Source organism: Zerene cesonia, chromosome 22 (assembly GCF_012273895.1).
Source record: "Zerene cesonia ecotype Mississippi chromosome 22, Zerene_cesonia_1.1, whole genome shotgun sequence".
Lineage (NCBI taxonomy): Eukaryota > Metazoa > Arthropoda > Insecta > Lepidoptera > Pieridae > Zerene > Zerene cesonia.
In genome coordinates, this window is record NC_052123.1 from 3,158,956 (window position 1) to 3,175,254 (window position 16,299).

The 16,299-nt window shown below is 33.4% G+C and overlaps 3 protein-coding genes across 3 annotated transcripts in view; 1 reads left to right on the plus strand and 2 right to left on the minus strand.

Annotated features, from left to right (window-relative positions):
- Positions 1 to 6,351, plus strand: part of LOC119836115 — a 43,305-nt gene extending 36,954 nt beyond the window's left edge. The window contains exons 4-5 of the mRNA XM_038361367.1: positions 535 to 725; positions 1,880 to 6,351. Of these exons, the coding sequence (XP_038217295.1) occupies positions 535 to 725; positions 1,880 to 5,752 (4,064 nt within the window). The 3' untranslated portion in view covers positions 5,753 to 6,351. The remainder of the gene's footprint in view (positions 1 to 534; positions 726 to 1,879) is intronic.
- A 3,859-nt stretch (positions 6,352 to 10,210) lies between these two features.
- LOC119836012 (cysteine-rich PDZ-binding protein) lies at positions 10,211 to 10,937 on the minus strand. Its single transcript, XM_038361176.1, has 2 exons — positions 10,658 to 10,937; positions 10,211 to 10,514 (listed from the first exon to the last, which is right to left on the minus strand). The coding sequence occupies exons 1-2, from the start codon at positions 10,828 to 10,830 to the stop codon at positions 10,385 to 10,387; spliced, it is 303 nt and encodes a 100-aa protein (XP_038217104.1). The 5' UTR covers positions 10,831 to 10,937; the 3' UTR covers positions 10,211 to 10,384.
- A 628-nt stretch (positions 10,938 to 11,565) lies between these two features.
- The window catches only part of LOC119836052 (serologically defined colon cancer antigen 8 homolog), a 13,439-nt gene continuing 8,705 nt past the window's right edge, over positions 11,566 to 16,299 (minus strand). Inside the window, exons 13-17 of the mRNA XM_038361264.1 lie at positions 15,784 to 15,877; positions 15,245 to 15,362; positions 13,394 to 13,513; positions 12,732 to 12,817; positions 11,566 to 12,399 (exon numbers count right to left, since the gene is read on the minus strand). Of these exons, the coding sequence (XP_038217192.1) occupies positions 11,579 to 12,399; positions 12,732 to 12,817; positions 13,394 to 13,513; positions 15,245 to 15,362; positions 15,784 to 15,877 (1,239 nt within the window). The 3' untranslated portion in view covers positions 11,566 to 11,578. The remainder of the gene's footprint in view (positions 12,400 to 12,731; positions 12,818 to 13,393; positions 13,514 to 15,244; positions 15,363 to 15,783; positions 15,878 to 16,299) is intronic.

Sequence of the window (16,299 nt, forward strand, 5' to 3'; positions counted from 1 at the left end):
AGTAAATCACAATTTATGATTTGGAAACATGAATGAAAGAGAACAACAAACAAAAATCTCAAATGTATAAAACATTGTTGCGAAAATGGATTTTGATGACACTTAGCAGCTATATAGCAGAATAGCAAATAAGCTAAAGAAATACGTGTTCCTCCCCAATATTCGCCCCGGGTGAAACCGGAGGACATCTATTTCTTGTAATTATTTTATCTACTCTTTTATTACGCCAACAAAGTACTCATGCTTCACCTGTCATAGATTATATAGTTATTATAGTTTATATATTTTATAAATTGTTAATGTCTAAATTTAGCATTAATGTCAAGGTCTAAGGTGGAAGGCGTCGGTCGTCTCTAGCACAGGTCTAGGCCTAGTTGAGACGATCGTCGTGACTGATTATTTTGAATCCTATGTATTTTTTTTTTTTGCTAAATAAACGATTTTTATTTATTATTTATTTATTTATATTAATATATTCTTCACCACAGTGTATTTATTTTTCACTTCATTCACAAAAAACTATACTAATTTCAGGTGACAAAATAAAGAGTATAAAGATAGAATTCTCCGGCACACCCTTGGAAGACGCAGTGGCCATCCTATCGCTAGCCTCCCCCTACCCCGTGGAGCTGGAGGTGGTGGAGGGGGGGCGGGTGAGCGGCGAGGGCTGGGGGGTGCACCACCCCGTGATGAAGAGGGCGGGATCCACTGGCGATGTCAGTACGGTAAGTTGGTTTATGGGTCTTTTGGAGTATTATTTAATCCACTATATTTGATTTGATATGTATATATATTTTTTAAATGAGTAGTGCTCAGGAAGCCATATTGTTTTTGATGTTAGTATTTTTATTATTCGCAAATAAGCCATATTCTGTTATTCACAAGGCAGATAAATTATCTGATTACACAGTTTGTATAGACATGTCTTTTTCTTTATGAAGTTTTCGCCAACAAATACATTCTTTTGATTTGTATATTATATAATGGATCGAATTCAGGCCTTTATGAGGTGTATTTCAAGGATCCAATAGCTTCAAAATAAATAAAAATTATGACCAAAAACAAAGAAAGTTAATTCTTGAAATAATGAAGCAAATTCCTTTATAATATAGTTTATCTGATTCAAAGATAGCTAACTAACAAAACCAAACACTACGTATCCAAAGCGTTTGAATAACACAATACAGTATAGACACCATAAACTATGCATAACTTATCTAAGACATATCAATCACATACAAAACATGACCAGACTAAATTGAATCCGACCCACATACCTCTATAATTGAAGCAAAGCTCAATGCTATCTGGTCATTCCGCGCACAAGATACTGTCGTTAATATGAAAATAGATATTGTGTTTTGGATTCTATCTTAAACAAAATAAGGATGCGTTTACAATAACAATGGTATTGACGAAGGATGTTTTGCGACGCGCGAATGTTTGAAATTCAATCATGTCTGTGATTGTGGAATTCTATTGTGTTGAAATTTATTAAAGTATGTATTGATATGTTTGGACGTTGCTTGAACATAATTGAATATTACGAACACATTTTTAACGTACGTTGTTTGTTTGTTTGTCTTTGATAATAATTTAATTTCATTCGGTAAGATCTTAATGATAAACAACTCATGATTGACAATAAACAATATCATCGAGTACTAATAAAAAGTAATTCTTTATTTTTCTCTTGTTGGCGTCTTATTTGTATTTGTTGTTCTATTTACATATTGTAGTGATTTATTGGAATATATTTTTGTATGATGGGATATTCAGGATATTAAAAATATAACCATACTATACATTGTGTTCACACTAGGAAAAATAAAGTCAGCTTTTTAAAGTCATTTATTAATATTTAAAACTTTAATTTCAGCTGGAAAAAGAAGGAAAACTGTTGCACCCTCCGTTATCGCCAAACACATCACATTCCAATAATTCAACGCTCGAAACGAAACACAGCAAGGGCGGCATAAAGAAAATTATCACAGAGAAAATCATTACCTCAACTACACTTGAACGCAACAAGAAAGAGAAAAAAGATCCGCCCACAACGTTAGAGCGAGAGAACGAAAAGAACCTTAAACTTGCGAATAAAGCGAGACTTTCAGATGTTCCAATATTCAATAAACCCGAAAGGCAAAAGAACGGACACTCTACCAGCGGTGAAATACAAATCATACAACCAGAAAATGGAATAGGACACAATATAGAACATGCTGAAGTTCAAAAGCGAGAGAGTGATCCAAAAAGAGCAATGAAATTCGGTATTCGAGTTCTCCCACCAAATGTACCTGATGACGGTGTACTTAAACAAAAAAGCGTTGAAAATGGCAATGTTGTACTCGAAAAGAAAGCTGTCGATGAACCGGACAAACCTGAACCGCAAAGACCAGCTCCCACCGCACAGATTAAACACGAAAATGAAATAGAACAAAAGAAACCCGTTGTTGCGAAGCGACGTGAAAAAATGGCGCCTCCCATACCAAACGCACGAGTAAAGGCGAATGAGAGTGATACAAGTATCAGTCAAGATACGACTAGAGTTACGGATATCTCACAGTCGTCGTCTTTCACTAGAACCGATTTAAATTCTAGTGGTATTAAAAGAGACGAGAACGGCATACCTCAAGAGTTACCTCAGCACATGTTCGACGCGGCTAAAGCTGCTAGAAGTAATAGAAAGAGTTCGACGGAGCTAATTCAAGAGAAAGAACCGAAGAAGGAAGAAGCACCAAAACCAGCCAAAAAATCTAAAGGCAAAGCGCCCTCTCCACCAGCCGTAGATAAAATCAAAAGTGATGAAAATATGTTAGAACAGTTGCAGAATGTTAAAGATTTCTTGAAAAATGAGAAACACCATTCTAGCCTCCTATTTGATACCTCGGTAAACTCAAGCAAATCTACGATTTCTTACAACACTTCTACCCCCAAAGTTAATAAGACAAAGCGTCTGGAAGAATCTATTAATTTCAGTCAAGATGATATAGATGATATTGTATCTAAGCCGTTTAAAAGAGAAAGTGATTCTTTGAATAACTTCTTTGAAGATTCAAAATCGAATCTTTCGTCGAATCAAGATGTACATTCCGTTGTGTCTCTGAATAATAGCGACAGAAGTGAAAAGGGATCCACTACTATTGAGCTTAATAACAGTGATATAACAATTCACAGTTCACCCATGAACGAAACTGTTCGTTCCGGTTCTGATGATACCTCCATGTTGGATGATAACGAAAGGAAAGCAGCGTCTTTAGGCGATCTATCTAGATTCGACTTAAGAGTTAAAACTACTAAAACCAGCACAGGCACTCTAGAAAGAGCACAAAGCCTAGATATATCCGCTGATGATGTTGAGATACAAGAAACTACGCTATCACCTAAAAAACGTAAAGCCATGTCTGTGGTAGAAACAACTTTCTTCGATTCAGGAACAGAAGATATGTTACCAGAAATGATTGATCCGGAGAAAGGCGTATTAATGAAACAAAAAGAACCCCGTTTAAGCCTCAACATTGCAAAGACATCTGCTATAGAAGGCCTAAACACGTTCCAGAGAAATCGTCTGAAGAAAGCTTCAGAGTTCGGTAACTTAGAGGATGCAATCGTTAAAGGTTCTTCAAGTTCAATAGAATCAGAAAAACATGGCTCCCAAGAAATACACGTTAGGAAATCGCAAAGCAGCGTAGATACTACTCAAGACAGCGAGCATGAGACATCTGATCATTTAGCGAGAAGAATAATGGATGAGAATATGCGAGTGCACTTAAAGCTAGTGTCTGAGTTTGCTAAATCCACGTCAGATGGAAGTAACGCTAGCTCTATGGATGGCACACAAGAGCCTTCAACAACAACTACTTCTACCACTACAGTAACAGAAACCAAACTGTCACCTATCAAATACGAAGAAAAGATTACAATGAGCTACGATACAAACATTCCAGATGACATGAAAGTGTCTCGCAATTCTTATGTCAATAGTTTAGAAAGACCAAAATCTGACATGATGAAAAAACTACTCGCTAAAAACCCAATTTTTAATGTACACCTCGATCAAGGGTTGCAGAAGCACGAAGCTACAACAAGCAAGGAAACACCTACTCCAATGACAGATTCATTGAAATCTGCAATGCACCAACCGGACATTGTTAATTTTGATCTTAAAACCTCTGAAGGCAATACGAAAGAGTATGATGAATTTGTAAGCAACATAAGAGTTGGTTCAAATAACAACACCCTCAATTTCAAACGGAAATCTCAAGAAATGGTCACCTCAGAATGGACTGACAGTAAAGACCACCAAGATGTTCAAACAAGTAACATTGTAACAATAACAACCAATGAAAAATCTGCACCCACTGAAAGGAGAACATCTTACACTAAATCCATTGAAATTGGCGAACCAAGTATAAGACTTATTCCAGATTTGGTTGAAGGCATAAAGAGAACTGAGGAAAAAGAAAGTAGAACGTTATACATGGAACCTGCCAATGTCTCTTTAACTATGCAACAGGAACCTGTTCAGAAAACCGTGACAGTGAACGTAACAGAAGACGAATATGGAAACAAAGTGATCACACAAAACGTTGAAAAAATATCCACAAAATATCTTACCACTAAAACAGAAGCTCCTTTACAAGTAGAACAAATCACATTTGGTATTATGAAAGGCAGTGGAAACATCGACGAAATAGAATTAGAAGAAGGAAACGTGAAAGACATTGATAAAAGAGTTCTAGAAGAAATAAAGAGGCAGAATCCGAACATACATTTTACAACTGAGGAGCCATCGTACACGAGAACAGAAACTATTATCCTGAACACATCTGACATGGATGAATACGAAGCGAAAAAGCTAATGGAACGACTACAAAATGATCCTAGTTTTATGGCACAAAAATCACCCGAAGAACTATCCCGTCTCGGAATAAAGATCATTCACGATATGGAAGATACAAAAACGGCAAAAGAAGATGTCGTTGAAGTTACAAAAACAAGATATGCTATTAACACTTCAGCTTTAGAATCGGGAAAGCAATGCAAATTAGAGTCAAAGGACAGGGACCAAGAGGAGCATATTACAGAAATTCAAGTGGTTACACCTCGTACAGAGAAAGCAGCAAGCCAAAAAACCGAAATTAATGCAGAAAAAGTATCGAGTAGACAGAGAGCGCCTCCAACTATAACGAGCTATCAAGAACCTCTGCTATCCTACGAATTGGATGTTGAATTGCTAAACGATTTCATATCAAACGAACGCCACCACTCAGCGAAACAACAGATCGACATAAAGAAACGAACGAAAACGAGTCAAAGCGGAACGGAGCCAAAGAAACGCCATTCAGATTTCGATTTGCCAAGGAACAGTCACATCAAATTCCGTACAGCCACTTACGAATCTCCAAAAGGCACTATTGTTACAAGTACAGACCTGGAGAACAGACGTCTCTCGCAATTAGACCAAATGCAACTCCGAGCTCCGAGCGAGCCGGTAAGCCAAAAGCCAGCTATTTCAGCTAAACCGAGCAACATACCCGTCAAAGCGTCAGATAAAAAACCATTAGCCGGTTTGGTTTCTTCGAAAATACCCGTATTTTCCACACAAAAATCGTTGAGTCAAGAGAATCTTACTGATAAACATTTCTCGTTACCTGGCTCTACGCCATTAACTTTGAGTAGCAGTTCTGGCAACATTTCAGTAACGTCAATCAAAAGCAGTTCAAGAAGTCCAAGCGGCGGTCGATTGTAACTCTAAGAATATTAAGATCTTGTACAATAAATTGATTGGCATTATTAAGGTATATGTACCTTTAGTTTATTCCATTAGTGCCAGAAGTTAATTACCAATGGTAATCTATGTCTTCTAAGCGAAAATGTGCCTTATTATCTTAATGATTCGACGTCATTTCTATTGAATGAACATTTAGTTCGGTTGTGAGATATAATTATAAATCGTAGTTCGTACAATTTGTCACAAGTTTAACAAAAAAATATCACAAACATTCCGTCCGAAAAGTATTACCATTAAAACATAATAATGTAAGATCTAGAGTTTAATATTAACCTTAATTTTAATATTTTTTTAAAGTTTTAATTAACTTTAATGTCTTCCAAATGGCAATGGCAACGTTGACTTACAAATGATAAATATCTACATATTGTTATTTTGCATTTTGCGAATTTTTAAATGTACTTAATTTTATATTTAAGGCGTATCTTGAACTTTTATTTTCATTAGTTTTTTGTAGGTATTATGTGATCACGTTTGTTGAATTAAAGTTTTTATATAAAGTTATTATGTTCAATGTAATTTCGCGCAGTTAATAATTAATCACAATTATACAAATCGTATTTTATTGATGTATTATATTATTATGATGAAATAAATACAAATTATAATGTTTATGGGTTCTTTATTTAATATAACCAAAAAACACATAATAATAGCAGTGACATAATATCCTAATAAAAATAAAAAAAAATAGCGTAAGTGTGGAGGATAGTTAATTTTAATTGCAATAAGGCTCTTTGCAATTATTACATCAGTACATTCATTCGCTATCCCCCTTCGACATAACAAAGCGACCTCTACAATTCCTTTTACACTCTCTCTTAAAACTTCTCTTCATACTTTTTTTACACAAATACGCGCTACAAACGATTTTATACGTATTTATGCAGGCTTTTCGACATGTTTTGGCGGCTTTCTTGTCGCATGTATTGTGCCACGATTTTCTCAGCATTTCCATTTGCTTTTTATTAAGTTGTAAATGGTCATCTTCAAAGGTGCCATTGTTGGTATAGTGGTCATTCCTTAAATCACGGTATAGCTCAGATTCAAGAGATTTTGGTGAGTCAGATCGCAGCAAATCGTGCTGAAAAAAGATATAGATATATTATATAAAATTATCATACGCATATTTTAAGGAACTGTACCGAAGATTTTATTTAAAATAATAACCAAGTAGGTAATAATATAAGAGATTTTGTTTTTAGTAATTTGAAATTATATGTTTTGGCATTCAGTTTTGAAAAGATATATATTCTAAAAACTGCTTCATACATTTACATAATTTTAATGAAAATAGTGCTTTTTAAAATGACTAAAGAAGAAATAGGTTACTCACAGGTAAAATAACATACATATAATTTGATTTATCACTAACTCCATTTGTATCTTCAGAATTGGTTTCTAATGGCTTAATATAAATTCGTGCCTCTATTTTCTAGAATAAAGTAACATAGTAGTAGTAGTAGTACAACAATAATCTTATCATAAATAGTCAATAATCTTATAATAAATAACATTAAATTTTATGTAAATGTACCATACTCACCATAAATATAGTGAACATAATGAAATATTTAAACTGAAAATCTTGAGTGTGCACAGACATACTGATTGAAGTTAAAAACGATTTTTCCTAAAAAAAGGCTTACCTTCTAGCCAATTACAATAAAGCAAATTGAACGTATACACGAGTTTTCTTAATGAAAATGTATAATTGATATGACTCTTGGTTTGAAAATCTGTTCATTCGCAATTATACGCAAATGAAAAAGTATTTGTTGGTTTATCCACACATTATTCTATAATCTTATCAATCGAATTTTCAGAATAAATAATATAGTAAATAAACCGTTATTTAAATCCATTTAAAGGACTAGTTTCCAAATTTATAAATCTGGCGTAACGTAATACACATAGAGAGCTAATGTGTTTTTTGTTATTTATATATGTTAAATATTATTTGTATTTAGAATAAGAACGTCTACTTAAATCATTATTCGTATCATCTCCCCCTTTTCCTTTTCCTCACCCTTCCCAGTCTATTCCATCTTTCCAGTCGTAAATCCTTATCCTTTAAAAGCGAGTAGCGCATTCACAAAGGCACTGCCTCTGCCAATGTTCATGAGAGGTGGTGATCGCTTATCATGAAATAAAAATGGCAAAATTGTATGATATACTGTCGTTATAGACATTTTTTTATAATTTAGATATAGTACATTGTGTACACTCTCGTCCTGAATTTTTAATTTTTATTACTTTCGCTTGACTTGGGATGCTTGGAAGAAATTGCTATTGAGCAATAAAGCCGCCTTTTGCACGACATTTCCTGTTTTTTTTATTGTTTGTGTGCAATAAAAGATATTTCATTTCATTTCATAGTGCTTAGCTGCCACCTACGTTTTTGGATTCCATCCCAAAATAGGAGTCATGTTATCTATTCTAATATCACAGATACGAAAATATAATAATACGCCTTCTGTTCAATTATTTCTTTGTCAAGCGTTATGAATTATGATTATTTTTTTTATATTATATTATTATTAAGTATGTTATTAATAATTGTCTCAATTTGTCTAATTTTATTCGGTGAATCCCCAAAGCGTGATCATAGACATAAAACGCAAGAGCAAGTCGGATTAGGGAAAGACGAAAACTTGTAGAGCCGTCATGAATATTATTTATTCTAATTCATATTGACAATAACAATTCTTATCTTATACATATTTAAAATTAACAGAAAGACAACATTAAAACACGCATTGTCACGGATTAATTTTTAATTTTTCTAGAATCTTCTCTCGCAGGCATCGTCGCACTCCGCCTTAAAGTACCGTCGCATTCTGGACGAACATTCGTATTTAAACTTTCGACATACACGTCTATACGCGTTACGACAAGCAAATATGCACCTCCTTCGTGCTCTGGGTATTGGTATACTGTCGTTTTCACTATATATTATAGGATCCTTGGGAAAAATAGAATCGGAATCTGAACTGTCACCATATCTTAGTGCTCTGTCCGGTATCACTAGATTTTGTTTGAGTTCATCTGCTTTCTGTACATCTTCATTGGTGTTTTGATTGTCTATATCCTGAGGAAACAATGTTAAACAGGTAGACACGAGACTTTAGACTTGACAAAATTATGTATCAGGTGATGATATAAAGCAAAGGTAGTACGGAATCCTTTTGTCTAGTGTTTTTATAAAAACAAAATGTATTTAAATTTTCTATACATACTTTAACAAGAACAATTGTATAATCTTGCGGTTGATCTTGCAGCAGCGTCCTCAAAAATCCGTTAAAATTATTATCATTCAATCGAATCATTCTATTTATGTTTTTCATTCGTTCTTCATTCAGGTTTATGAGCGAATTAAGAAGAGAACCGTAATTTTCGTGAGAGTGATCCGTTTGAAAACATTGAATGTCATAATGGTTGAAAATCTAATTTAATTAAATGAATTATTAATATTTACTTGTGTCTACTGTCTATAAATAGTATCAAGATTGAATAGAAATTTCATTAAATTGTTATTTAAAATTATTCTTACCAAAACTACAAAATATATAAACCCAACTCTTAACTTGCCTACATACATTTGTGTATGTTAAATTATAACACTACTACTATAATTTCTTATCACATTTAATTTTCTTTTTACTGTTTTCTGCAGATTGAATTGTTGTTTACATTCTTAAGTACCTACCACATTTGTTTTATGAGTGGACAAAAATATTGAAAGTAGGATATTTTCTTTAACAATTTAAAGAAGTATTATTTTTCTTTTCATTGCCTTCAGAATTAATTCTGTTTTGATTTATAAGAGTAAGCTTTTATGATTTAGGAAATATATTTAACGTTTTAGGTAGTAGGTATTTAAAATAAAAATACGATATTAATTTATATTCTTATTTATATTAAACTAGGTATATACATTATCCTATAATTTTTTAATAACAAAGACAATTTTAAGTAAATGTTCCAATGTCTGTATGTTAAAAAAGTATAAAAGTATTTTATCCAGAATCTATTGTGCCATCATATAAAAATCTATTTTTCTTTAATTCTATTAACAATCTCAGTTTTATACAGAATATGTAAACTTCTTGAATATATTATGCTTATCTGAGATATTCTTCCCTTCCTACATAATAGAAAAAAGATTATTGAACTCATATGAAGACAGTAGAATGCATAAACAAAAACCTTTCACATACAAAACTATATTAAAAACTCTTCTGTAAATACAATATTATATTAATTGTGAAGTCCTTGGTGGGGTATAGGGCAGATGATATGTTTCGCAGATCAATTTCTTTATGGACAAATAAACCCAGCACCCCTTTGTTCTATGCCGACACATTAACCACTGTTCTGCACTGGACTGAAGAAGGAATTGTACTGTTTGTATAATGTTCTTATATATGAAGTGCATGTCTCATGGAGATATGGAACTTCTGATGACCTTGATAATTTATTAAATCTATCAAGGAGCGAAAAGTGATTGTGAATGTGCAAGGGCACCATAAAATAAACTCACAACTATAAACTATTAAGTCTTGTATACTTATAATAATTGTTCAGATGCTATGTAGAACTTTGCCTATAATTTGCTGTGTCCAATATCTTCTTTCCGCACATAGCACAGATTCCCTTTTTGTATGCACATGCTTGACAGTAATGTGATCCTACTTGATGCACTTTTGTCCTGCATATTCTGTAAAAGAATGATAATCAATATTATTTATAGTAAAATATAAAAAAATTACCGCTTTTTTTCACTACAGGTTAAGTAATTATTACGTGTAGAAATGACCAAGTCTTGATGGAAAGTTTGATTACAAGGGGAAATTTACTTACTTGCACTCATAAAATTTTGATGTGTAAGGATTATATCGACCCTTTTTTGCCGTCAGCGCCTTATTTTCACCAACTTTTCGTCCCCCGGACTCAACGGTATTTCTCGCACCAGTTTTCCAAGGATCTGGCGTAATAACTCTACCCAGTTTCTTTTCACATTTCTCGCACACCATTGTTTGTGTATAGAATTAATTACAATAAAAAATTCAACCGAAATTTACGTTTACCATCTTACAACAACAAAAAACAATTTCTTCCCAAAATAATGTCAGTTGTCATCTGGTTGATTACCAATGTCAAATCCTCCGCTAGTAGCGTAGATGGAGTATAGGACTATATGTGCTCTGTGGTCAAATCTCAAATGTCAATATCCCATATTAAGATCACAGACTATGAATAATAATATCAATAATAAACTACGTTTAATTTTGCGAATCTAATTGAACTAAAATTAATGTAGGCTTAGCAGCACAGAACTTTATCGCTGATATTTACGTGTAGGAGATAGCTGCGCATGGGTACTGTACCCAGTTAACATAATAACTCTGTAAAGAATTGAATAGTTTTGAACACTTATTTACGTACCTACTTAAATATTGAAGATAAGTGATTGTTTTTATTAATAACCTGGTATGTTTAATAAAAAATAAAACACACATATCTATTGTAAAGTCTGAACTATATTGAGCAATAATATTATTGTAGCCTAATTAAAACCATGAAAATTATAAACTACAATAGCTAATAGGTTTATTTTTCATTATATTGAATATATTTTCTATAAACTAGTACACAAATTACAACGTGAAAGAGCAAAATAATTTACCTAGACCTAATTTTGTATTTATTATTTTTTATATTATTTTTATTAAATAAAGCTAAAATAACAAATATTGCACAAAAAATAAACACAATCTAATGCTAACTTTGGCTTGCTAGTTTCTCGTTAGGCGCACTCTTTTGGCTTATTTCTACGTTTTGTTGTATTTCCGATACATTTTCTTCATATTGAGGAGTGGATTCTTGATTGTATTGCGTGTTATCATAATTTTGTTCAGTATAATTGCCATCTGTTGCGTAATTTTCGTACTGGCCTTCGTATTGAGCGTTTGGATCAGCATATTGTTGGGGATATTGTTCATAATTCTCATATTGTTGTTCTGAATATTGCTGTTGTTCATATTCTTGTGGTTGATATTCTGACGTGGGTTGATTTTGATCATAGCCTTGATCATAATTATGATATTCTTGACCGTAATTTTGGTCATCATAATGTTCTTCCTGTTTTTCTTCCAGTGGTTGATGTTGTTCTTTTTGTTCTGGTTGATCTTGAATTGTATTTTGTTCAGGAACAATATCTGTATTTGAGTGATTCACAGTTGCATTGTCGTTTACTTGATTAATATTCTCTTCATGGAAAGATTCTTTTGAAGAATTTTGAGAGAGTTTTCTTTCATGCTCAACTGATTCGCGAGAATTTTGTTTGCTTATTTGCCTTGATCTGGGAGTTTCGTGTGTTATCGTATTTATATTACTTTCTGGTGACGATTTGTGTATATTAGTATCTGCCGTATTGTGAAGGTCGTTTATATTTCGGGGTTTATCATCAACTCTGCTGTTTTTTGTTCTGGTAGGTTCTCCGAATGTGGTGTCTCTGGTGGGCTCATCTCTGGTATAGTTTGGTCTGGTTGTGGCAGTGGTATCTGGTATTCTGACGGCTGTGGGAGAGTGCGTGGTAGGTGCTGAAATATAAGGACAGATTAGTACTTAAATATTTTATTATTACGTGTCACATCTTATATCCGTTTTAGTAACTTATAAAATGTTAAAAAAAGTAAAAACTGCGTTATGACGATTTTAAAGAAATAAAGACTTCTTTAAGAAGTCTAATTGAATAGATAAATGTGTGAATTTGATTTAAAATTTTTAATAAACAGAAGAAATTAATCACGAGGCGGGATCTGAACCCACGTTATGTTGCTAAGTCGTAGGCTGAGAGGCTAGGTGTATCCGAAATATAAATTAAAAGGGTACAGGATCCCTATCTGATTCATACCATTGTTTGTATACATACCTTGTGTGCTAGGTGGGTGCGAATACGCAGTTTGCATGGTTCGCCCCAGGCTCTCTACTTGACGCTGCAGAGTGCCCAGCTCTTGCCTGTACACACACACACAATGGTGACCACACGCACACACTGATGCATTGTAAATATTTCATAAATATTATAGTATGTGTAGTCGTGTATGTACATTGGAATGGTTAACACATGAGTCGCAATAGAAAGCACAATATGATGCAATAGATTTTATAGTGTACATATAAAATGTTATTACTTAATATTTAAATATTACTATTAATAAAGATCTTAGTATGAACTTATACACACATACAACATAATAGATGCTAATGATATGGTACTAATATGGCCATTAAATCAAATCTATTTCAATGTCATGCTGATTTTCTACGTGCTGTTTCTACTCAAATGTCACTCTAAAATCAGGCTGTTTCTTGTTGAGTTTACCTCTTACCTTGACAGGATCGTCATCAGAATCAAATCGATCTACCGAAAGATCACTAAAGTTTGTAATTACATCATGGATGTCATCTTTATCACTACCATAATTACTTGACCCCTCACTTCGTCTAGCTCTATATCTAGATGTGTATGGCGTTGATGTTAAATACGTGCGGTCTAACTCAAACGAAGAGCTAGCTGGGTAACCGCTTAGCGGTGTGTAACTTCGAAATGGTGCGATGGTGGTAGTGCAATACTTCTTATGAGAAGACCACAGGTTTCTGAGTTTTCTCATAAGTTCAGTATTCCTGCAAAGCAACTGTGATTTTTCGATTCTGAAAGAAAATTGTGATGTGAATAAAAGGAAGGTAACTAAGAGATTACAAAATATGATTCTTAATAAGTTTATATGCGTACTGATGAAATGAGTAAAAGAACACTTGAAGCGATTTGAATTTATTAAAATCGATACAATATTGCCATCATTGCCCATTACACTTGAAGTTACATTTAACGAAAACGTTTGATAGCACATTATACATAACGTAACAAATAAATAATTTAACAATAAAATTCAATCCAATTACAGTTCCAAAGATAATAAATAGACCAAATAAATAGACCAACAACATCTAAGCCAATAACATGTTAATATTAAAATTCTACAAGCACACGTCTTGATACGCAAATTGCATATATATTTTAATTCATTGTAAGTTAAAGATAAAAATTATAAACATCAAAGCTTATATCAAGTAAACGATATTATAATAAACAACATCAACTGAGAATAGTTTGAAGCAATTGATAAGATGATATCAATATCTACGTTATTAGTGATACAGTTATCCAAATTGGAGACCTATAACAAAGAATCCTATGATAGAATGCTCAAGTGTACATAATGAAAAATCAATAAAGACAGTGGTAGGATCTGAACTTAATTTCCCATTATTTTATTGTAATAAATTATTTCTTATCTAAAATTACAAAGACTACACACACTTTTTTGATAATATAAAATATTGATATTTAAATCTATAGCTTAATTGTTTTCCTTTGTACTTTCATCATCTTCTGGTTTTGTATCACTATTTTTATATTCATCTTCATTTTTTATATGTTCTACGTTTGTACTCGACTCAATATTTTCATCATCTTGTTTCTTTTCAGTCATTTTAGAAATAGGTGAAATATTCATTAGCATATTTGTATCTGAAATTTCATTATTTACTTTTACATCTTCAGCACGTACTTGGCTGTTTGTTGTAACCTCGGGTTCTGTATTTTCACATTCTCCAGAGTTCACGTTTTTGGTAATTTCTTCCATTGTTCCTACATTTAATTTATCTGCATTACTATCATATACTTCTACTGTTTCTTTTAAAACACGTATGTTACTATCTGTAACTTCCATACTAATGCTACTGTTTACACCTTTACCATTATCATGGGATATTTCTTCAACTGGTATTTCTCGTTTCTTTCTGTCTCTCTTCTTTGGTTTTGGTATAAGTTTTACGCTAATATCAACTTTAATTGGCTCCTTTTTCTCCCGTAAAAAGGGCTGTTGAATCATTAGCGGTAAGTTGTAAATTCTTTCGCCATGTGTATTTGTGAGATCCTGATTTGTCGTTACCGGGCCAACAACAATTGGGTAGTTATTCGACGAATCGGACTCTTTTACGCGGCGCTTGGAACGGTTCGCTACTGGGTGGTCTCCTGAACTTGATCGATCGCGCTGTGTTCTGATTGGTTCGTCTACTCGGCTGCGTCTCTGCGCTCTGCCTGCCACCAATAAAAACACAGCACGACGTTAAGAAATTTCAATCGGAACATAAGGAGCGAACGTTAAATTGAATTCACATGTTAACCTGAACATTAGCTCCCAAAGAACGATTAATTTGAATTAAAACAATCACAAGATAGACAGGACATAGCTTTTAAGGAATTTTAATTTCAAAATTAAACACTTAAATGGACAATGATCGCAATTTGTTTTAAATGAGTGCTATTAAGATAGGTAATATATTTTTCATGCAGAGGAATTTGAAAAGTTTTCGTACTTATGTCTACGGTTTGCGTCGTCAAGCTTGTCTGTAAGCAAACGACATTCGTTGGTGAGTTTCTCCATCAGACTGTTTTGTGAATGAATCATGGACTCCAACCCAGCCACCGTTTTAGCTGTGGAACCAAATTTACTTCCTATAGATATATCTAACTGCAAATGTGCTAGGCGCTTTATCTCTAGTAATCTTACTCTTTTAGTGGTCATTATTTATTACGCCGATGGTAACTCTCCTATTATCTCTCCAAATATTTTTAAAGTCTAAAGTAGCTACATATAAACAATCTGATGAATAAACTATTGAAGTTTGAAACCAATTATTAAAGCCCTTTCATAACTATCTATCAACATGCATGCGTTATAAATGAAAGGGTAAAATATAAATGTTTTGAAGGTGTTTAAACTATATATAAGATAATAATAGAATCATTCAAAACATCAATAGTTTACCCATGGGATGAAAAGACGTACATCAAGGACATTACGGTTACGCAGATACGGGAAACATATAAAAAAATAATATTGTTAATAACATACCGTGTTTATTTTCAATGGACTCAAGCGCAGAAGATATCTCTTTTTCCTTCTTATTTTTCTCTGGTGATATTGGAGTTAGCGTTTTCATATTGATCTGCGAATTAAAAATATTATAGTTTATAGATAATGTGAAAAACATTTAATATAACACTTATACGCTATACGTATACTATAAATAGTAAAGGAACATTTTTGTATGTGGTAGTCGAGCACGCTTCGGCACGAATTGGGCCAGCTCGCACCGGGGAAGTACCACACCCCCACAGAAGACCAGCGTGAAATAGCATTCTGCTGTGTTTCGTTCGGTGAATGGGGGAGCCGGAGGCCCATATCCCTTCCCAGTCCTTTCCTTTATTCCTATCGCCAATCTTTTCTTAATCCCTTCCCAAAAAGTCGGCAATCCATTTGTAGAGGCGTAAGGTCTGCAAAGGACTGGGTTGGGTTGTGCAAAACGAGCACTTATATTCTGGTGGGAGACATTATGTCGCGGTTAGTTACCACCCACCTGACGACGCC